Genomic DNA, 23,401 nt, shown 5'->3' on the forward strand with positions numbered 1-23,401 from the left:
TAGTGAATAACTGTTATCATGACTAATCGCGACTGTCACACTTGTAAAGGTAGAAGTGTTGTAACAAAAAAAGGGGAGTGGTTAATCTTACAGTCCAGAAACAGGGGACCCTAGGACCATCAATAGAGAAGCGCACAAGCAGAGTGCAGGACCTTATCCAGAGAAGCAGCAGAGCCAGAGATGGAAGCAGAGATGGGGGTATGGAGAGGGGGCGCAGCTGAGGACTCTAGATTCATGGACTAAGAAGAGAAGGTCTAAGAACTGGTGCAGGCTTGCAGAATGTGCCCTTTGGAGATGTAACTTATTATATATGCCTGAGTGGGTTTTTTTGTTTGTGTGTTTTTTAAAAAGCTAAAGTGGACAGAGAGAAATACTTCTAACTTATGGTATATGGAGGGGATTATAATCAATGTAATGAAATAAGTTATTTGAATGGTTGAATGTGAAATTGATGATGTACCCTGTAAACTTTCACTCAATCCACAATAAAAACCTTAAATTACAAAAAAAAACAAAAACAGAAAAGGCAGGATAGAAGCAGTGATGCCTGAGATGGAGGCAGAGATGATGATGTGGAGAGATGGAGCAGTTGGAGACTTTAGACACAGAGAGGGAGAGGGGCTGTGTGCTGACAACGGGGGGCAGGCTTGTAGTGTATACCCTTTGGTTGATTTATGATGCAGGGAGGGGATTGTAACCATGGCAATGAAACGATATAAGATAGGATGAATGTAAAACTAATGTTCTCCCATGTAAACTATCACATAATTCACAATAAAACATTTTTTAAAAAATTATAGCATTGAAAAAAAAAAAAAAAGGTGGGAAAACCCAAACAAAAAACCAACCAGTGGCCACGAAGTCAATTTTGACTCATGGTAACCCCATGAGTGTCCAGGTAGAACTGTGCTCCATACAATTGTCAATGGTTGATGTTTGGGAAATAGATCACCAGGATTGTCTTTGGAAGTGCCCCTAGTTGGGTTTGAACTTTCAACCTGTTCGTTATCAGCCAAGCATGTTAATCATTTGTATCTATCAGTAGTGGTTACAAATTGGGCTGCCAACCGTAAGGTCAGCAGTTCGAAACTACCAGCTGTTCTGTGGGAGAAAGATGAGGCGTTCTGCTCCTGTAAAGATTTACAGCCTTGGAAACCCTGTACAGGGTCTCTATGAGTCAGAACCGACTCACAGCCACCAGGGACTTTAGAAAATAAAAACCAGTCCATAATTCCACCACCCAGGGATAGTAGCTGTGAGGTATGGAGCTCCTTTACAGTGAGTGACCTGGAGTTTGGTTCTGGCTCAAGATTATGACCAGAACACAGGCCAGTAAATTAGGGTCACTCAACTAAGAGAAATCATCTGGGGTCAATGTTGACTAAGCCTCAGGGAACCAGCGGTGAGGCCAATAATACACCCGAAGCTTCCCAGAGGAGGGGTAAGCATGTTCACCTGGAGATATGGAAGTCTGTGTGTAAGAACACCTTCCATTATTGTTCCTGGCGGCGGGGAGACATCAGCCAGGAGATAAGAGGTCAGAAGCTTCAGGAGAACATGCTGGCACCAGGAACTGTTAGATGGCAGTCAGGAGAAGACAACAGCAAAGGTCAGTAACAGCAGACGTGGATACAGTGTGGTCTGAAAGGAGTAGCCAGGGACTTAGGATAGGCTAGAGACAACAGCCGCACCAGAGGGAGCTGAGGGCAGGAGTACCAGAGGAAGAGCGGAAGGTCTGTCTGGGGCTCAGGGGGCCTGCTCACCAAGCCTATGCACACCTCCTGCAGACTTTGGGAGACTCCAGTCCAGGACAGCCCTGAGGCTGACTGATCTTCGAAGGAGCAGTGGAGTGGGCAGAGCCAGCCCAGTGGTGTGAGAGTATGCTAGTGTGACCCGAGCCTGTCAGCCCTAGTGACCTTCAGGTCCGGAACTGAGCTCATCCCTGTGACTCAATTTTCAAACTCTAAACAGGTCTGTAATCAACCTCTTCAAATAATCAACCACTGAGATCAAAAGGGCACCACTTAACCCAGGACAAAGGTCAGAGGAGGGATGGAAAGAAGATACTTAGGGAGTGGGATGAGTGATGTTGTATTGAGGGGCTACAATCAATGAGATGAAATCAAATGTGCCTGAATTGTTGAATGGAAAACTGATGAACTGCTTTGTAAGCCTTCACTCGAGTCACAATAAAAGTTTAAACACTGGTTCCTCACCATGGAACTCTTACTGATGGTGACTCCTGATCTCTGTGTGTGGTATGTCACCTGCTCTTCACCTTCTCTGGGACTATCTTGTGTGCTCTGGCGCAGACAGGATGGAGGTGCTCTTGTTAGTGACCTGCCTGTCCGTGCACCCCATGATGAATCTGTGTTAAGCAACCTGTGAACCCCTGATTCAGCATGTGGGCATTGCAGTAGCTGGTACAATTTTGTTTAATCTTTTCAATCTTTTTTTTCCCGTCGAGTCGATTCCGAATCATAGTGACCCTGTATAGGGTTGCCAAGGAGTGACTGGTGGGTTTGAACCTCCGACCTTGTGGTTGGCAGTCCCGTGATGATCCTACAGTGCCACACACCTATTTTATGTATGGTCTGGAACTGTTTTTACAAATAGCATGAAAAGCGCTTCTAAAGCATTATTTTAAGACCATTCCATCATTTCTTTAAGCACTTTCCTCTCACGGGTATTTCAATTGCTTCTGGTTTTTCACTGTTTTAGTCAACTTTAACACTAAAGTTGTCAGTGTATCTCAGATGATCTCTTTAAGGATGAAAGTTCTAGAAATGGAACTGCTAGATCAAAGGTGGTAAGCATATTTCACTTCTAAATTCGTTTTGAGACTGTAATTTGCACACACAGTGAGTGAGTGTGGGTCACAGGCCTCAGGCCCAGCTACCAGCCTGTCTCCAGGGTCAACCCATGACCAGGTTCATGAGCATCGTTCCAGAAATGTCCTCCATAGCTCCAAACACATTTCCCACACATCAGTGCTTTTCCTGCACACACGGCCCATCCACGCGTTCTCCTGACACCCAGGAGAGGTGGCGTTTTCATGCCCAGGGGCCGCTGATGTCCTCTGTAAGTCTCCACCCACCCACCCACCCACCACCCTGTACCTTTGCTCAATCTGAGTTTCAGATCCCCAAAGAGCCAATTTCAGCAGCTTTCTTCATCCACACACAACTCTTCCCTCCGTTTCTCCCTTGTGGGACCTCAGGGACTTCCTACCTACCTGGAGAAGCCACCAACATGCTCCGTGAAGCTTGGGCATGCCCTTCTCACCTTTTCCTTCTCGGCCAGCAGCACATGAAGAGAATTTGGGTGGGGGTGTTTTTCCTGTACTGGGGTGGGGCAGGTGGTCAGTTCACCTGAGACTGCTTCCTTACCTGTACAACGGAGCTAATTACTACTTGTAATAGTGTCAATTGGCTGATAAGAACGAACTGGACTGCAAACCTCACCCCTGTAACCCCGCACCCATGAAAACTGGATGATGACTTCAGTCCTAGCTAATGCCGGGATAGGAAGGTCGAGAGACTGGGGACATACACAGTTCGGCTGTCAGCTCTGATCAAGGTAGGGGGCAGGGTGGTATCCCAGCAGGGACTGGGCTGGAGCCCTAACCTATTGTCATTGTTACACGGGGGAGGGTCAGCACCCCCAATACTCAGCACGCATGCCCCGCACCCCCAGAGTGGGGTCATCTGGGTCTGCCACTTGGCCGGTTCGCCACTGCTCTGGTTTGTCCCACCCTCCCTCTCAGGACTGCTGAAGGATGGTGAAGGGCCAGGCCTGTTGCTGGGAGCCAGGTGAGTCCATCCATGTCGCAGGCCTCTCGGAGCGTTGGCCTTGTGGAGGAGCCCAGCACTGCCTTGGTTCTGAGAGTGGACACTTGGTACAGCATCCACTCGGCCAGCTCCAGGCAGGAAGGAAGGAGAATGGGAAGGAACGCTTCCAGGCTCTGGGCTAGGTGTCTCTCCCTGAAGGTGTCCTGTTGAGGAAGCAGTGGGCCTTGAGGGAGGCCAGGGCCTCTAAGCCTAAGCACGTGCTGCAGGCTCTCCTCAGGTGACCAAACCCGTAAGCCACAGCATAAGTCTAGGACACCCTGCTAGCCCTGGCTCCTTGCATTTGATTAGAGAAGACATTCTTGCTGCTGGGTCCTCCTTCTCCTTGCTTCCCTGTCTGTAGGCCTGGTCAGGCTGCAGACCCTTGTCCAGCACTGGCTGTAGTCTGTCCAACACATGGGCAGCACATGAGTCCTAGTGCCTCGGGGTTCAGGGACTCCCCTCAGAGGCAGGAGGGCTCCTTGCCCTACATCCCAACCACTTCAGTTTGCTCCCTTTTCAAAGCCCGGAGACAGGGAAGTGTGCAAGGGGACCAGCATTCTTTCACTCAGTCAACAACTGATTCTTAGGCACCTGCTATGTGCCCGCAGCCTGCAGACAGCCCAGACGCTGCCCAATGTGGGAAATTCAGCCTCTGTCCCAAGAGTAAAGGGAACCAGTCCCCACTACTGCTCACTAGACTCCAAGGGCTTACCCCAAGGGCTGTGTTGGTGTCTTGGTTTTCTCAGCCACAAAATGGGGAGAAAATATAGCCTTATCTTAGGGGCCCCAGACACCTGAGAGGGGAAGAGTTGAGCCCTGGGAGTCCCATCCTGACTTGGGGGGACCCACAAGGCCCTGAGATGGGGAGAAAACCTTGCCCAGACTCAGGATCCCATGGTGGGAAGAGCACCCCATGTCAGTTCGCAGCCCTGGAGGTGGCTGGAGCAGCCTGGATTGGCTCTGTGTCTGGGTTTAGGGGGAACCTGGAGAGGTGAGCAGAACTAGTGTGCAGTGAATGCAACCCTATGTGGGGCTCCCCACCCTGATGGACTCCCCATCCCCAAGCCACCCTGCCACTGGTCACAACCCTTGATCCTAATCAAAGGTCCAAAACAAGATTCTTCCTGCTGGCAAAGAATATCCCTATAAATCAATCATAAAAGGTGAACCTACAGGAGAAATGGACAATTCATATTATAGATGTGGATGCCTGTAATTCAACTCAGAAACTTGGAATTCCTGTAAGAGCCCTTGCTAAGGCTACTACTGACGTGAATCTCCGCAAATGGTCAAAGCACACGGACTTTAAGCTCCAAAGCGTATTTGTAGAAAAAAAAAAAAAAAAAAAAAGCTTCCTGAGGTCTCACTCAGCCCCTAGACCCTTCACTGCATTGATGAGCTCCCTGCCCCTGGCTCAATCTCATGTCAGGCTACCATGGGGGAGCGGGAGCAGTAGGGAAAGACTAGTGGATGGGGTGGGGAGACATCCAGGGCTGGAAGGCATCCAATCAACTGTCATCTGTTGGACGTGGGATTCAGGGAAGGGCATCTAGGTGGGCAAAGGAGAGGTCACACGACCAGGAATGCCAGGCGAACATGGAGTCCCCAAAGGGCTGGTGAGAGGAGCAGTGGGGAAGAGAGCCTGGAGTGGGCAGTGGTGGAGACAGGAGGATGTCTAGGCTTCTTTTACAAGAACAGTAACAATAGGGCAGCATTGTCCCGTCTGTGGAGATGGTACCACTGGACTTTTAGATGGAACTGGCAAGGTACCACCTCAGTTTCTAAAGAGAATACAAAACGCTCAAGAAGGGGTTCGAGCCCTCACAGGGCCAACAAGCTTTGAGAAGAGTTTAGGGCACAAGTAATGAGAATTCAATGAGAGGGTGTAGGGACGGGCCACCTCTACAGGTCTAGACTGTCGACGGAAGACACCAACCACAATGCTGCCCCACACAGGTATGGGTCCTGGGGGGCTGTCCCACACAGGCATGGGTTCTGGGGGGCTTTCCCACACAGGCATGGGTCCTGGGGGCCTTCCCCACACTGGCACAAGTCCTAGGGGGCTGCCCCACACAGGCACGGGTTCTGGGGGCTGCCCCACACAGGCACGAGTTCTGAGGGCTGCCCCACACAGGCATGGGTTCTGGGGGCTGCCCCGCACAGGCAGGGGTCCTGGGGGCTGCCCCGCACAGGTAGGGGTCCTGGGGGGGGCTGCCTGCAGTATGGCTGCTGGCTCTGGGGGCTGGACAGTGGGCAGGGACCCAGTGAGGCACCTCAGGTGCCTGCATGGTGCACCCCCTCTCCTGACTCCTGTCTTCTGCTGCCTTGGAGGGGAGGTAATCTGAAAGGCCCAGGTGGGCGGCAGGGCACTCTCTCCACGTAGGTAGTTTTGTGGCTTAAACGTTCTCACAGGAAAATGCCAATGAGAGCTCCTCCACATTGGAGACTGAGGCCCCAAGCTTGGCGGGCCCAGCCGGCGTAGGGCAGTGAGGATGGTGTCCTTAACCGTTTTTCCTTCTTTGATTTTCTGGAAGAGAGACGCTCTGATTGGGGTACCAGTTAGAGAAGCTGCTGTTTGGTCCAAAGGGACAAAAAGAAGAAAATGCCTGGTAGCTCAAGACAGATGAACTTCTAAGGAGTTTGTAAGGGGAAAAAGAACGCAACACTAAGATTAATGCTCTCTGACTCTCTGGACCTGCAGAGCCCACCAAGCGCTTTTCCCCAGAAAGACAAGACTCCAGCCGTGGGGACAGAGCAGTGCTATCCTTCTCACAGTGACCAAGCTCTTTCACTCTCTGAAGAACTGGGATGGGGAAGATAATAGCACATGGATTGGGGGGGTTCCTCAAAGCTGACCCACTTCACGACATGTTCACATGCACAAATGCATCACGAAGCAGCTGCAGTGGTTCAGGATACATTTAACAGAGCACTTTGTTTGAGTGACTGCTTTGTGGTGCTGTAAATGGTCAATGTGCTTGGATGCAAACCTCGAAAGGATGCAGGTTGCAGGCTTCTTAGAGGCACCTCACAAGAAAGACCTGGCCATTTATTTCTGAATCATCAGCCACTGGAAACCCTGTGGAGCACAGCTCTACTCTGACACATACAGGGTAGCCTAAGTTGGAATCAATGCAAGTGGTTTTTATGTGAGTTAATTTGGTTCCACCAAACTCAGGCATTTGCCAGCTGCCTGCTTAAGGCCATCTGGTACCTGAAACCCTTCCTGCGGTGGCCTGGGTGGCTGTACCAGTGGGCAGTTGGGGATGCCCCCCGTTCCTATGGGTACTCAGAGCATAGCCAAGCATGGGAGAAAGCATGGGACCACTCTAGGAGACCCTGTCCAGATCTCACCTTGCCTGCTGCCCTTGCTGTGTGACCTGGGGTCTCACCCAATCTCATCTGCAGCAGGAAGAGTTGGCTGGACTGTAATGTTTCCTTAGCGACAATCTTAACTTCCCGCTAGTCAGAGGCACCTTCTAGTGGCCACCTGTCAGCCTGACCACTCCTTCTCCCCATCCCAGGCATCTGATTGCAGAAGTCCTTGGCCACACTGCCATTTGTACTGACCTTTCTGGAGTGAGGCCCGGAGAGCCTGGCTGGCTGCCTGGGCTGAGGGCCGGAGCCACCTGGAAGTCACGTCAGTCTGGAAAGGCAGGGGTGCAGTGGAGCGTGTAGGTGGGCACCACGGGTGTAGCACTCAGTTAATTTCAGCACAAAGGTGTGAAGTGAGCTTTTTGAGAACCGAGAAGAGTCCCACACAGACTACAGAGCTGCTCCGTAGCCAGCAGGTGCTACACCTGCAACTTTCTCTACCTGGAGCGCTTCCTCCAGGGTCTGGTCCCACCCAGCAAGCACTGGTTTTGTGTACCCAGCGTCATGGTGCAGGGGGTTAACAGCCTGAGTCTGCCTCCCTTCCCTGGGAAGCTGTCACCTTCTGCCTACCATGCTCAAGACCACCCAGACTGACAGCTGGCCCTCATTCAAGGCCCACAAGCAGGGATCCCTGGGTCCCTCTAGGCCCTGCAATAATGGGCAGCTTAGAAAGTCATCCTTGGGGGCCTAGGGGACACAGGTGATCACACCTCAAGACCCAGTGTCCTATCTGCAGCTCCTTGTCCAGGCTGAGGGCCTGGGCTTCCCACCACCTCCTGGAAGAACCACCAGTTAAGGGGTGTGCCCTAGGCTAGGTCCACACTGGAACAAGTAACTGCCATCTCACTGTAGCCTTACAAAACCCTTCGAGGTCGTGCATTTCAACTTCAGAGAAACGTATCTGCAGTTCAGACAGGTCTTCCTGAGTCCACACTGAATGGCAGGCCCAAGGCCTCTGCTGTGGCTGGGCTCCCTGGAGAAGCAAGCGAGTAAGTATCTTGGATAGGACACCTACAAACAGGTGCGGCCCATCTTTCCCTCCATGAAGGGCTTCCCAATTGCACACAATCTTCGGATGCCCAAGCTGGCTCCCCTGGGCTGGAAGGGTCCAGCCACTCTGGAAGTTGGCCAGGCCCAATCTACCAAGGCACCTGAACGCCCTGGAGATGAGAGGCCATCAAGGACCACACTGGTGCTGACGGGAAACACGTGAGGTGCACTCCAATCCTGATGGTGGTAATGCCCAGGGTCCTGGTCCCAGCTCAGAGCCTCACAGCCAGCTTGGGAAACTGTGGTGCCAAGTGGAATGCTGAGATGGGGTATGGGGCCTGCCATGGAGGGGATTACATCACCAAGCCTCTTCAACGGAGGGCACCCAGAGCGGCTGAACAGCACCCAGCTGAGAAGCAAAGCTGAACCTGCCCTGGGATATGGGATGTTTCATAGCGACACCACACAGTGATGTGTCTTGGAGCAGTGTCTCAGCCAGGGAGGGGCTACCGGGGGGCATGGGGAGGTGGAGGGCAGTCCAGGGTCCTCACTTGAGGAGTCAGGTTCATGGCACTGGTCCCATGCTGGGTCCAGCTTCCCTTGTTCCCAGCCATGTGATCCTGGAGGGCCTGATAGTAACCTGGGGGGTGGGGGACTAACATTGCTCCAGGACCCCTCCCACCCAGGTCCAGGGTTTAGAACCTTCAGAGAAAGCAGGATCATAAGGGTAGCTGAAGGGTCCAGGACTTGCCTCCCAGTCTGCTCCTCTCAAGAGCCTGCCAGCTGCTTCCTCCGACAGGGCAGCAGTCCTGGCCCTGCTCCGAGGTTCATGTCCAGAGGGCCTGCACCCAGGCAGCTAGCAGACTGCCCCAGGGCCCTGCTGCAGAGCAGGAGCAGCCGTGCCCACCGTGACCTGACGCCTAGGCAAGAGCCCCGTGCTGTGAGGTGAAAATGCCAGGCAGTGGCTGGGTCTAAAAACCAGGTGACCCTGTCTGCGGGGCAGATGACACGTTTTATGCTGACAGGCTGAGGGGCCCATGACTGCAGGTCCCCTTTCCCTTCTGGGCTCTTGGGGTAGCAGCACTCCTCTGACTCTGGTCCCTGAAGTGCACCCACCGTCTGTGAGATGCCGGCTTTTGTACCAGGGACAGGCTGGTTCTGAGCCAACCAGCAGGGAAACAGAGCGAGTGGGGGTGGACTGTTCCCCCGAGCCGAGTGTTCCAGGCAGAAGCTGATGCCTCTTGGACACATTTCCACACAAAATACTTGACTTTTTTATTTCTCCATCCTGCACTCTTTAGGGACAAATTATTAAAAGAAGATGCTTCCCTTTTCTGGCCCACTGATAACCCCACTGTTCAGCCTTGTAAAGTACAGGTCATGCACACAAGGACAGAAAGCCTACTCCACCGGGGGGCCTTACTGGCAGGCCTGTCTGGGGGCAGCACAGTTTGGAGGCTGAACAAGACGTCGCGGGGTCTGCGGGGACTGGGGGAGCGGGGAGAGGAGGTGGTATGAGGGTTTCAGCAAGTGGGTGAAGGGCTCCAAGAAGCTGGGGCACAGTCCAGTGGGGACGGAGCGGTGTGCACAAGGCCAGCGGCAGGACACTAGAGACCTGAGCCCTGGGACCCCACCCGCCAGGGGAAGCACTATGAACCCGGCCTTGATCTTAGGGATTCAGGTATTCTCAAACATATTTGAAATGGATGTCAGATCTATAGCTCCCTGTCTATCCCTGTCTACTTTCCTGACCAAAATGTCTTTGATTTTTGGAAGCTGAGCAAAGTCTCATGTCCAAACAAGCACCCAGGGAGTGCAGGCAGGTGGGGTAACACTTCCCCGGGATGCCCGTTTTGTGTCTGCACAGACCAGGGCCTATCAGTCTCTCAGAAAAATCAGGAGAAAGGGCCACATACAAGGGAGCAAATGTCACACTTGAACCCAGAGCTGCTTAAATACAGATTTATTGCAAACCAACAGATGGAGTCAAAGAGCAACTTGACAGGATGGGCACCCCTCTCCTGGGCTCCCAGACCCAGGAGTGAGCTGCCCTGGTTTCCTCGAAGCCTCAGCTCATGGGGTTAGTGGCCCAACGGCTGCTGTCCTGTCTAAAAAGAAAAAACAAGTGTGTGCGCCGGGCCCCAAGACAAGGGCAACTGGGAGACACTGGGGCTGAGAGGTGTCCCACACAGAGCAGCTCCACACCCAGGGGGGTTTGTCAAGGGGGATGGACACTCTAAGGGGCACACATTCTGTAGGGACGTGTGCACGGGGCTGCACCACGTGAAGGTCACCTCGGCCAGCTCCTCATTCACTGTTTTGCCAAAGTGGGGCGGGAAGGGGAAAACAACAACTGGAGAATATAAAACCTGGGCACGTTGAAGACGATCTGGGATGGAAGTAAAGGATTCTCTTTCCCCTTCACAGCTGAGGGAGCGAGCGTTTGACCCCAGCTCATCACGCCTGGAAAACACAGGGTGGTGAGGCCCACCTCAATGAACCACACCTGATAGGAAACACACCTGTGGTACACACCACAACAGGAAGAGACAGCATGGGAGCCGAGTACAGACTCACCGAAGAAGAGCGGTGAAGGCTTCCCTGACCAGACTAGCAGCCTCACTCCTGTACAGGGGATAGGTCCCCAGCCTCACTCAACCTCTCCACTGGGTGGCCACTACGAGACGGCAAGGCTCTCAAATTAAATGGGAGGAGGCTGGGGAGGGGTAGTGTTGGGGCCCAACACATCCTGGTCTCACACCATGACAACACAAGTGTGCGTTTCTGGACCCGTGCCAATGACACTGTCAGCCTAAGACCAGCTCCTACAGGTGAAAGCCACCAGGACCCCCACCTACTGATGGGGTCTCAGACAGGAGGTAAGAAGTCCCCCAGTGACTGACATGCAGGACCCCCACCTACTGATGGGGTCTCAGACAGGAGATAATAAGTCCCCCAGTGACAGGCAGGATGGCACTCCTAGACCATGGCTAGGTCCCCTACTCCAGTGGTCACATGTGCTCACAAAATGGGAAGTGTCTGCCAGCAGGGGAGCTCTGAGGACCCCACAAGTGCAGATTCCAGTCAGCCAACAGCGGAGTCTGCTCCGCTAACACTCAGCCAGAGGTGGCATGCCAGCCCAAGCTCGGGTTGCAGGGCATGGGAGGCAGCAGGGCAGCACTGGCCACAGTTCAGGTCCCGAGGAGGTGGGTAGCATGACCAGAGGGGCATCCACCTGTGCACAGACTCCTCGACTGCACCCAGGCCTGGATGTTCTCCAGACATCGAGAGCTGATAAAGGTGACAGAGACAAAGGCAGGTGGCAGGACCGCGGTTCCTGCCGTGCCCAGGCGGTCCCGAGATGGGCAGCAGGCCACATGCAGGGCTCACAGGAACCCCCTGCACTGCACTCCTGCGGACTTCCCAGTTTCACCTCAACGCCCCTGTAAGTACACACGGTGTCCAGAAACGATGCCCACCCCAGCCAAAAGGCGTCAGACAACAGCAACAACAGGGGGAGGGGGGAGGCCTTGCCATGCTGGGCTGCCCACGCTGAGGCCCCATCAACACAGCCAAGGCTGCCAATGGAACAGCATGAGGAGGCGCAAAGTTGGGGGAGGGCCTGGGGAGAGGGCAGCTGGAGGTCCCTGGCATGCAAGGAGTCGTGGACAGACGCTGAGGTGCGGGCGTGCAGCTCCCATCTTCCACGGGCTGGAGAGGGCCTCTGGGCCTCCAGCCACTAAAACTGCACCGCCCCAGGGGAGATGTTGAACATAGCAGGGTCGAATCTCTGGCCTCGGAAGGGGGAGCCCTCTGCATCCCATCCCTTCTTCAGCATCTCATGGACTTTCTACAAATAGAAAAGAGACAAGAGACATGAAATGTGACCCCCAGGCAGTGCAAACTCCCTCCCAGAGCACAACTCCAGCCGGCACACAGCCTTTTCTCTCCTTTGTAGCTAACTCTCTTAGGGGTCCAAGGAGGGAGATGCTGGGCTGGGGAGCCCACGGGAGTGGACCCTCCTACGATCAAGCCACGACTGAGGAGGTACTGTGTATGCCCACCAGACTCTTCACAACACAAGACTCTCCAACCCTCGCCCTCCTGTAGCCAGCAAAGCGCCAGCTAGCTGTTCCTTAGGGCTCGACCCCTGTCCCCTTCCTACCAGGCATCTCTGTCCACCATCCATGTGGGCAAAAGATCAAGTGTCCAAAGGGACATCTCAGAGAGGAAGGCCCCGGGGCAGCTCTGGGAATGCAGTCCTGAGATGCTTACCCTGTGGGCCCACAAGGCACGCACACCATCCAGTGGGCCCCCAGGATACAGAAAAGGGGCTGGCCATCGTGACCCCAGCTGGCATCCATGGAGACACCGTCGGAGCTGGTGACGACTTAGTTCTTCCCAGTGTGTGGCCATCTGCAACTGCACAGCCTCCAGAGTCAGGAGGAGGACCAGCTGTACATCAAGGCCAGGGACACGTGGGAAAGGCGCTGGGCCCAGGGACCTCCCTGTGCTCACTGGCCCTGAATGCGCTATGTCTCTTCACCCCCTTCCTCTGTGCACACCAGTGTGCTGGCCATGCCCAGAACAAACGTCCCAATGCAGGGTGCTGGACAGCTGGGATGACCTCTCACTCACAGGGCCACCACTTGGCAACGACGTCTCCTGTCCCAGAGAGACTGTGGAATGGCCAGAAGATCGCACACTTCTCTTGTCGTAAGGCCAAGTTGTGTGGAAAGTTCCTGGTGCTAACAGTGCTGCTGGCTCGCAGAACGCCAGTCTTTCTAAGCACCAGACAGGCACAGCTTCTTCCCTAAAAGGCCGCTTTCTGAAAAAAGGGCTTTCTTTTTTCCTGCTTTCGACCTAAGCGATAGTCTGTATCGAGGATTAGTGAACGTTACCCTCAAAGGTATACAAGCAACTCACACCGGTGATGTCTTTGGAAAGAGCATCTCAAGCATTTTCCCAGCAGTGGCCCCATGACGCTGCAGCAATCCCTAGGAGCCGTAACGGCAGAGGTCAGGGATTAGGGTTTGGTTTTCTTTCCACACGAACCTCCCTGCCAGAGAATGGACAAGTCTCCCCAGTTTGCTGGCATCCGTGTGACCAAGGGCTGGTGAAGAGGCAGTAAGAAGTCTGTCTTGGCACCACCCTGGGCTTGGCTCCCCATTGCCCACTGTGGGTGGGAGGCCAGGGCCGGTACACGTCCTACACATGCCCTGCCCTCCCAGATATGCTCCCAGCACCCCATGCTACAAGGGCGGGTGTGGCAGCAGGTGGAAAAGTGCCCCTGGGGGGTGAGCCGGTTCCATGGTCCTTGCAGACAAACCACCACCCTGGTTTAGCTCTGGCCTGAGTCCTTGAATTTCTTCCATGCCTCTGACACCATCTCTCCGTCTCCTCTAAATGCTCCTCGTCTGACCGACTGGAAGACCTTGGTGTCTGGTCCAGGTTACCTGCCTCTCAGCAGTCTCCCTCTTGTTGAACATTCCTAGGCAGGGCCCCCATGTTCCCCTTCTAGCCATGACTGGACTGTGTGCCCCCCGCCAGCCCTAGCTCCAGCCTCACACTCATGCCGCCACTCCACAGGTGTGGAGAGTTAAGACTGAGAGTTTAACTCCCAAATGGAGCATTCTCTCCACCTCCCAAGAAAGGGCATGGCTAACCCTAGCCCACTGTCCTTAGCTACAAAGCCAGGTGGTGGCCCCATGCTTCTGTCCTTCCACCTAACTGTCAGTACGTCCCCTATCTTCTCACTAACATCCACCGCGAATCCTCCAGATTCACTTTCCACCAAGGACCCTCAAATGCACACACTGTCAGTCTGCTGCTTTGAAGCTTCTGCCACAGGTACAGCTCTCTGCAGCTGCTAGTGCTGGCCACACTGGCCTCTCGCAGTCTTTCCCACAGCCCCAGATGCTTTTGACTGCTCTTCTCCCGTTAGTCCAGAGGACAAAGAGCAGGAAGCCTCAGGAGAGGAGGAAGGAGACGGGTCAAGGGGTGGAGGGACCACTGAGGCACGAGGAAAGGGCTGGGGGCAAGGAACGGAGTGGAGCGGAGAGGAAGGTCAGGCTATGGGCCTCAGCAGGGCAGGGATACATGGAGCTCCTCGGATGCCCCAACCTGGGGCGATACTGTCCCCTCGGTCTGTGCGCCCACCTCCTAGGACAGGGCACCATCAGTGCAGTTCAAGAGCAGGTGCAGCTCGTCCACTCAGACTAAGTTTAACAAGTCTTTTTTTCTTAAAAGTCAATTCATGGTCTGTCTGCAAGAGACTTGCTCATAGGGAATTTGAAAGGCCCAGAGACAAAAACAACCAGTAAAAACGTACACATTTTTGAAATGAAAAATTCAGACCGTGTGTTTTCTGTGTTCTAGTGAAAACAGGCTAGGTTCTCTCAGATCTCAGAACTCGAGGGTGCAGGTCCTCACTGCTGTATTAACAAAGCTTACCAATGTCACAGTTTAAATCGCTAATAAAAATATTCGCTTTTAGGGTTTCCCTCCAGAAGGTACCCTCTGTACATCTAGGGGAGGTACCTACCTGAGGAGCTGCATTTCGGAAAGGCAGCTTTTCAAACCATCATTCTAATCCTAATACAATCAAGCATCTGTGCTAATACTACGTGTGTAGTAAAAACTGCCTACAATCTGCCTACAAGGAATTCTTTCTCTCAAAGATCAGCTTCTGTGGACAAAGCATGACCTTTGGAGACACTGCCAGGTGCCATCACCTCACGGTGAGCTGGTTTCCTCATGTGCATGATGGAATGCTGCTGCCCCTCCACTAGCTGCGGTGAGGACAACAAGGAAATTCTCAGACATTGAGTGTCCAAAAACCGGCCTTTGGTTTTGACAGTCACAGACAAGGGCAACTTATCCAGTAGGCCTGTTGTCAACATGATCCCAAAGACGCTGCATCCTGGAGGTCAGGGTGTCACTGGGACACTGGAACAGGCGAAGTGGGCATACTTCAGCCTTCCCAAAGAGCAAACACCAGACTGAGTCTCCAGTTCTGCATGTCCACACTGGTGAACCCACAGGAACATTCTCATACAAAGACACTGATCTGTGCCAGGTCTGGAGCAGGATGTTGCTGCTGTTAAGTGCCGTTGAGTCGATTCTGACTCACAGTGACTCTGTCGTATAGCGTTTCCAAGGAGCGGCTGGTGAGTCTGAACCACTGACCTTACAGTTCCAGTGCAGGGTAGGTGACGTCAGAAGGACTGTATCAGATCCCAGTGCATATCAGACCCCCTGTGGCTTATTAGTGCTGGGACTCTGATCATATTACGTGGCCCCAGTTTCTGTTAAAGCAAAACACAACAAGGACTTCCAGCAAGATGGCGGAGTAGGCAGACATGCTGCACGGACCCTCTACAGCAAAGAAGCAAGAGGCCCAATAAAACAGACAGAAGACAATTCGGACACCTGAGCTTCAGGCGACAGGTCAGGGAGATGGGTGCAGAGCTCTCTGGGAGGAGAGGCCAGGCAGGCACGGCGAGAGCGGGAAGTGGACACCTGTAGCCTGTCCATCTTGTGAGCAACTGTAGCAGTGGACAGAGGTCTGGCAGAGGATTTCTTTTTTTTTTTCTTTTTTCCGTGCTCCCCTGATGACCAGCGGTGTGGCCAGCTCCTGCCCTCATCCTCCCCCAGTGCACAGCCACGTAGTTGGGAGTCACAACAGTATGAGGTAGGGGCCGGCTGCACCGCTTTGGTCTGCTGCTTTGGTGCCTGGTTCAGGTGGGCTCGACTCCAGACCTACAAAACCCACAGCGCCACCAGGCCAGCATTTAATCCATCACCCTGCCCCCAGCTGCCCTGTGGTCCTAACAGACACTAAAACCAGTTTCATCAAGAGCCCCCACAAACTGCTTCCAGATTGAGTGCCCTAAACATAGCTTTTAACACCGAGGCCAATAGGAACTCTGCTTAGGGCCAAGAACTCTGTTGTCACATCCCTCCCACATCCATCTTGTAAGCTTCTTCAATCGCAGAAGCCCCCCAGAGATTTCTCCCCTCCAGGTCAAACAAGAGAGAATGGCCCAAACAAATGACCAAGATATAGAAACAGAAAACATTTCTGAGGGAAAGAAGGTAATGGAACGAACTGAAAAACAAACCTCAAAAGAACAATATTTTGGTACCTTTAACAGATTGACAGAAAGATCGCAGAGAGCAAGGAGAACACAGAAAAGACTTCAGAAGAATTCAGGAGAACAAACACAAAATGAATGCAGATTTTAAAAACAATATGAAATCTGTAATTAGAAATCAAGGAGATTAACACTAAGATCTCAGAAATGGCAATATATTTAAAGGGCAAAGGAAAAGATTTGAGGCAATGGAAACCCGAATTAGTGGACTTGAAAATAAAACTCTCAATACTAGTATGCTAGAAGAAGAACAGGAAAAATAAATGAAAAAATCCAAAGAAAGCCTAAGAGTTGCGTGGGAAAGCAGGAAGAGTAACAACTTTGGGGTGACTGGAATTCTAGAACAGGAAGAAACAATGAACAGCACAGAGGTTAACTGCTGAAGAGTGGTTGGGAGAAAGCTCCCAAACAGCACGAAAGAACATGAAGCTGAAACAACCCCAAAAGAAAATCACCGAGACATATCATAATTAAACTTTGCAAAATCAAAGACAAGGAAAGAATCCTGAGAGCAGCTCGGGAAAAACAAGAAGTTACCTACGAAGGAGAACTGATACAACTAATTAAGCTCTGACTTCGCAGCAGAAGCCATCCAGGCAAGAAGGCAACAGGATGACATATACAAACTATGAAAGAAAAGAAAACTGTCATCCAAGAATTGTACACCCAGTAAAGCTCTCCCTCAAATATGACAGCAAACTTAGGACACTTCCTGATAAAAAGAAATGAAAGGCATTTGTAATGACCAGACCAATTTTATATAAATCTGAAAGGGTGTTCTTTGGACTGAGAACCAACAGCAGCAGACAAAAATCTGAGATGAACATACATGACACCACCACCCAGAACTCAATCCTGGTATGTTGTTTCTGTTAAGTGTCATCAAGTCAGTTCTGACTCATAGAGACCCCGTACAGGGTTTCCAAGGAGCAGCCGGTGAACTTACCACCAACCTTGCAATTCAAACCAACCATGTAGTCCAGTGCATTAACTCCAGATATAGAAGTATTTAAAGTAAAACAAACCTACAAGACTGAAAATAGGGAAAAAGAGATATCAATGTATAATGAAGTCAACTACAAAGCAAAAAAAGGGAATAGCGTAGATACAGAACTTACAAATGGCAAGGAAGTCAAGTAGATTTCAGGAAAAAACAGACTGTTTAAAGCAGGGGGAAAAAATTAATAAATTACAGGGTAACCTCAATGAAAAATAATACACCTACACATCAAAATAAAAAAGGTAGAAAATCAGAAAGATTTAGTACACATTATTACAACAGAACTGAAAATGACAAGAAACCCCACAATAAAATGAACTCAGCATAGAAAACTACGTGGAATGAAGAATCCAGCAGCACCACAGAAAACAACACATGAAAAAATGACAGCAATCGATCCATTTGATAGATTCTTGTAGTTAGGAGCCAGCCATCAAGTAGACATCAACTCATAGTGATGACCTTATGCACAAAAGAACGAAACACTGCCCGATCTTGCACCAGTCTCATCATCTTTGCTACGCTTGAGCTCACTGCTGCTGTCAACTGTGTCAATCCATCTCCTTGGGGGTCTTCCTCTTTTTCTCTAAGCCTCCCTTTACCAAGAATGATGTCCTTCTCCAGTGACTCGTCTCTCCTGATAATGTCTGAAGTATGAGAGACGAAATCTAGCCATCTTGACTTCCAAGGAGCATTCTCGAAGTACTTCTTTCCACATGGCTTAGTTTGTTCTTTTGGCAGTGCATGGTACTTCTAATATTCTCCTCCAACACCATAATTCAAATGTATCAGTTCTTCTACAGTCTTCCTTATTCACTAACTTTCACATGCATATGAGGTTATTGAAAATACTGTGGCTTGGGTCAGGCCCTCCTTAGTCCTTAAACTGTTATCTTTGCTCTTCAACACTTTAAAGAGGTTTTGTGTAGCAGATTTGCCTAATGCACTGTTGTTTAACTTCTTGACTTCTACTTCCATGAGTGTTGATGGTTGATCCAAGCAAAATGAACTCTTTGACATCTCCAATCTTTTTTCTATTTATGTTGATAATATTTATTGGTCCAGTGGTGAGGATTTTGTTTTCTATACACTGAGGTGAAACCCATATTGAAGTCTGTGGTCTTTGATCTTCCTCAGTAAGTATTTTAAGTCCTCTTCGCTTTCAGCAAGCAAGGTTGTATCATCTGCATATTGCAGGTTGTTAATGAGTCTTCCTCCAATTCTGATGCCACGTTCTTTATATAAACCAGCTTCTCGGATTATTATCTCAGCAAACAGACTGAGTAAGTGTGGTGAAAGAATACAACCCTGGTACATACATTTCAATCAATCCAGACCTATTGATACTTACACTGGGTGTAAACAAATTAAACGCACCAGTCAAGAGACAGAGAAAGCAGACTGGATAAGAAAATGGGATCCTTCAAAAAACTGTCTACAAGAGACCCATCAAAAAGACAGCTTAAATGTCCTTCAACAGAAGAATGGTTAAACAAACTTTGTACAGACACACAATGTAATACTTCAAAATGTTGGAGAATAATGATGAATCTTCAAACACCTCACAACATGGCTGAACCTGGAGGAAATCATGCTGAGTGAAATTAGCTAATTACAAAAGGATAGAAATTGTGTAAGACCAATGTTGTAAAAAGTAAAAAAACAAAACAAAAAAAAACCGGTTTTCTTGGTAAAAGAAACAATCTATGATGGTTATGGAGGCTTGGGGGGGCGGGGCAGAGTTCACAGGCTAGAAGGCAGACACATGTATGATGAGTGACAGGGCAACCATGTCATGAAGCAAAGTATAGGACATGTTGAATGTAAAACGGATGGTCTGCTCTGTAAACCTTCAGTCAATTCACAATAAAAGGTTGAAAAGGCAAAACAATGCCCACCCCACCTCCTCTTCTCGGGGTGCTATGAGGAGTTTGTGACAGCATTTAGGACAGGTTTATACAGCAAGTGACCAGTAGGAAATGCTTACAACATCCATGCCATGTAAGCAGTGGTCTGATGTGTGTGGGGGGGGTGGGGTGGGGGCTCGAAGCCCTCTCCTCAGGCCCCAGGGTCCTATACAGCGGACTGTGCTGGCCAGCAGTTAAGCTGTGTGTGACCACAAAAGGGGGATGAGTTTGCGGTCACTGCCTGGTGGACTCCCTGGGGCTGAGACGCTGGCCGTATAACCTAAATACCTGTAAAGTTGAGCACTTCCAAAACAAACCGCAGAACACAGGAATCTGATGGCTTTCTTAGGGGGTCTGGGGGCTCACTGTACAAGGAATGAAAACTCAAAAATGGCCTAAAGTCCCCAGGAATCCAAGTTCTTCACCCCAACTCAGTCCTGCATTTCTCACCGTCCCCGTGTTGTGGAGGCCTTGAGTGGGGTAGAGGCGCTGACTGTGCTACAAAGAAAGAAGAGAGCCACAGCCATGTGGAGTCGCCCTGTATCCCACCGGCCATCTGCAGTGCACAGCTGTGTGGAATGGCAGCGGGTGCAGGCCTTCTTTCCCCAGAGACTTCCTCCCACCAACACCGCTGCTCTGGCCTGGTGTGAAAGAGCAAACGCACTGTGGCCACTGACCTTCATCAGTGCCCCTAACTGACCCACAGGGCCCCTGCAGAAACAGCCTAAAGGTCACAGGGGCCACAGGGTTCTTGGGATAACTGTGGCTGCTCAGGGTCAGTAGGAAGCTCATATAAGGCCTTGGTTTGAAGCAGCAGCCCTCCGTTGGTACGCCTCCTGGCCCTGCCAGCTTGAGACTATGAAAGGAGGGGTGGGGGGGTGAGGTGGTGAGGTGGCTAGATGACTGCCTGGGTCGTGGGCACTAGAGACCGCCCAAGCTGTGCTTCGGGGAGAAGGTCAGAAAGGCCAGCCCTCAGCCTAGAGGAGAGGAGACCCTGCTGCTCCATCAGTGGCCGGCTCCTGGGCCCAGGCTGAGCTCCTACCAGCTCGTGGCTCTGCGGTTTGCCCTGCAGCTTCTGATGGTAGTCGAAGGTCAGCCTGTCCAGCACGGCATGCTCATCGTCGTCCACGGTAGCCATGGAGCGCTCCTTGTTGATCTGGTCAATGTCAATGTGCTCCTCACCCTCCAGGATGGCGCTCCACCAGTACTCGCCCACCTTGTTCAGGTTCACCTAGAGCCAGAGCACAGGAGACGAGGCAGCGTGAGTGCCAGCCAGCATGGGACAGGGACCCCCGGGTGGGTAGGCGAGCCGGGCCTGCGCACACCCAGCACCCACGGGACGTGCAACTCTACAGAGGAGGGTGGCCTCCACCAGCATGTGTCAGCACCCCACTTCCTATTGCCAGCACCTCAGGTCACCGGTTCACTCCACACCAGCCACTCTCTGAACCACTTCGGACCAAGAAAGCACATTTCATAAAAGCAGGATCAGGCTGCCTACCCTGACACACCTTTCACCTCTGACACCTGATTCTGTGCCAGCAGAGCCCTGGGAAGCCTGCCCACAGCACAGCCCCGCACGGGTCAGCCTGCCAACCACCTCCTTCTCTCGGAATTACCTCTTTCTTGCTTCTAAGAACTAAGACTCAGTGTGGTGATTTGGAACCTGCTGGGAGGGGGCAGACCTGCTTAGAGCAAGGCTTAGCCTGGAGCACAACAGCATCTCCTGGGGTTAACACCTCAGACCGGATCTCCCTAGGGCCAAACTGGCCAGGTGTCCTGGCCTTACTCCTGGCCTGCTGGCTCCTTGCCCAAGTGTGCTACTTGAGCAGCTTGTCTACCACCAGGAGCCACACTGCAAGGCTGGTACCAGTCTTCCCTACCCCATCCTGCCCACACTAAGGTCCCAGCCTGCTTTGGGGCTAAGTCTCCTTTCTCACTTTGTGATAGGACCACAAGAGCTATGCTGATGGGGGCAATCTGTGAAGGGAGACCTCAGGAGCTTCTGCTGTCTCATGTTTTCTGGCAACATTGACATTTACCCCACAGTGCACACCGGCTTCACAACAGTGGTGAGGATGCTGAGACTCCCTCACCCTCAGCAACATCTGCTTTGGCTGCCAGGGAATCAACAAGCCACTTCAAAAAGAGTCTTTCTTACTCCTTTCCAATCCCCTTAGGGATGACGTAGGCTGAAAATCAAAGCTCATGTTAGTCCCTGAGAAATGACTTCAACCAATGAAGAGAGCGGGATTGAGGGGTTTAGGAGGTCGCAGTCAAAGTTGGGCCGCAGGACAAAGAGCTGCAATCATGAAATTCATCTCAGCAAATGACCAGAACAAACATGCCTCAACTTCTGGCTCCCAGGAGGTAGACACAAGGAGAAAGGGATGAGCTGGCCCATTCTTCCAGGAATGCCAGCTTCATCAAATAAATTCCATGTGTGGAATTTCTTCTCACCTGCCACTGCTGCAGCTAAAAAGTCCATTTCCAGGTATTTTCTAAGTTAGTTGGTCACTGACTATACCATGTGCTTAAAGAGTGTGGACACATGGCCCTCAGAGCCCCCGTGTAGACAACAACAAGGTCCCTCTACTGAGCGGCAAGCCTTTGGGAATCGCCTTCTGCTTTCATAATTCAGAGTGAGATTTCTGAGCGCCGACAGACAGGAAATCTTCAAAGAGCAGAAACTCTTTACATTTATTTTACTTCCACCTTCCCCATAATTACTATTCACGTAATTAGCTCCACATAATGTCTATTGATAATACAAAAAGCCCAACACAATTCCCACTCAATGCCCCTGCAGGATGGTACAGAACCGGCCCAGGGTTTTCAAGGCTGTAAATCTCTACAGAAGCAAACTGCCACACCCTCTCTTGTGCAGTGGCTGGTAGGTTTGAACTTCTTTCCTTTGAGTTACCAGCACACTTCACCCACAGTGCCCCCAGGGCTCCTAATAATCACAAAATTAAAAAACCAAACTTTACTGCCATCAAGTCCATCGTAACTCATAGCGACACTACACAAGGTTTTCATCTTTATGGGAGCAGATAGCCTCATCTTTCTTCTGCAAAGCGGCTGATGGTTTTGAATGACCAAGCTTGCAGTTGGTAGCTCAGTGCTTACCCCAGAGCCGTACTAGAGTTCAGGCCCCTGTATAATACATCATGCGCCCTGGGAAGCTACATGAGGATCTGAGGTCATGGCACCAAGTGGCAGAGTTGTCTGCATGCCAATCTGAAAGCCCAGCCTCCCTGTATTGGATGCTGTGGTTGGGTGGACCCAAAGTCATCCCTAGAGATTCTTATTGTTGCTCTTGGGCCTTTCAGAGCTCAGGAGGCAAACCCAGAATTTCAAGGATCAGACTAGGGCACATGAGCCAGGCTGAGGATACCAAGGGCATAAAGCAGGAGAGATGATTCTCACTATCCCCTCTGTACACGCAGTGACCTGCCCTTCAGCTGGGGGCTCCCTGCCCTGGACTCAGTCAGTCTTTGTACAGACCTCAAATTTTAATAAATGTTTACTTAATGCCCAGTTTCTAGGGAGGAGTCCAACAGCAAAAAGGGCAATATTAATAACAGTGCCAACAATACCAGTTCTTGTAAACAAGGGCATTCTAAAGCTGCCCCCGCACACAGCCCTCCTCTCCTCTCTGCTGCCCTCTTTTAGAGCAGCCTCCCGCCCCTTTCTGGTTCCCAAACTCAACTCACTGGGTATTTCGGGTGGTTGTTTTAATTTTTACTTTTACGACTCCATGCCTCAAGAGTCTTTTACCTGGGAAGTTTCTTTTTGCTCCACATTTCTCTCATGTTCTATGAACAGGTTTAATTTGTGACTCTACTGTTATCTACCTTTAACTATTTTCTTGAAATAAAACAACTGGGTGGTCTGACCTTCAAAAATATCAGCGAACACATGGCCTTGTAGGGATAGTTTCTCTTCCACCACACCCCAATGCAAGTGTAGCACCCAGAAGAAACAGGGATATATGCTTTCATGGAGTTCTAAGGTTTTGTTTTAAGAAACACACATCTAAAATTAACATCTTTGATAGAATTGCTTGATTATGTAATGCTTATTTTGGGTTTTTAACATTTTGCTACTTTTCTAAAACTCAGATTTATGAGGAGACAATGT

General features: G+C 51.1%; 1 protein-coding gene across 1 annotated transcript in view; it reads right to left on the bottom strand.

Moving 5' to 3' along the window:
• Positions 1-11,934: 11,934 nt before the first annotated feature.
• Positions 11,935-23,401, bottom strand: part of NUDCD3 (NudC domain containing 3) — a 140,640-nt gene continuing 129,173 nt past the window's right edge. The window contains exons 5-6 of the mRNA XM_006832094.1: positions 20,301-20,489; positions 11,935-12,045 (exon numbers count right to left, since the gene is read on the bottom strand). Of these exons, the coding sequence (XP_006832157.1) occupies positions 11,935-12,045; positions 20,301-20,489 (300 nt within the window). The remainder of the gene's footprint in view (positions 12,046-20,300; positions 20,490-23,401) is intronic.

This window comes from Chrysochloris asiatica, unplaced genomic scaffold (genome assembly GCF_000296735.1).
Source record: "Chrysochloris asiatica unplaced genomic scaffold, ChrAsi1.0 scaffold00006, whole genome shotgun sequence".
Lineage (NCBI taxonomy): Eukaryota > Metazoa > Chordata > Mammalia > Afrosoricida > Chrysochloridae > Chrysochloris > Chrysochloris asiatica.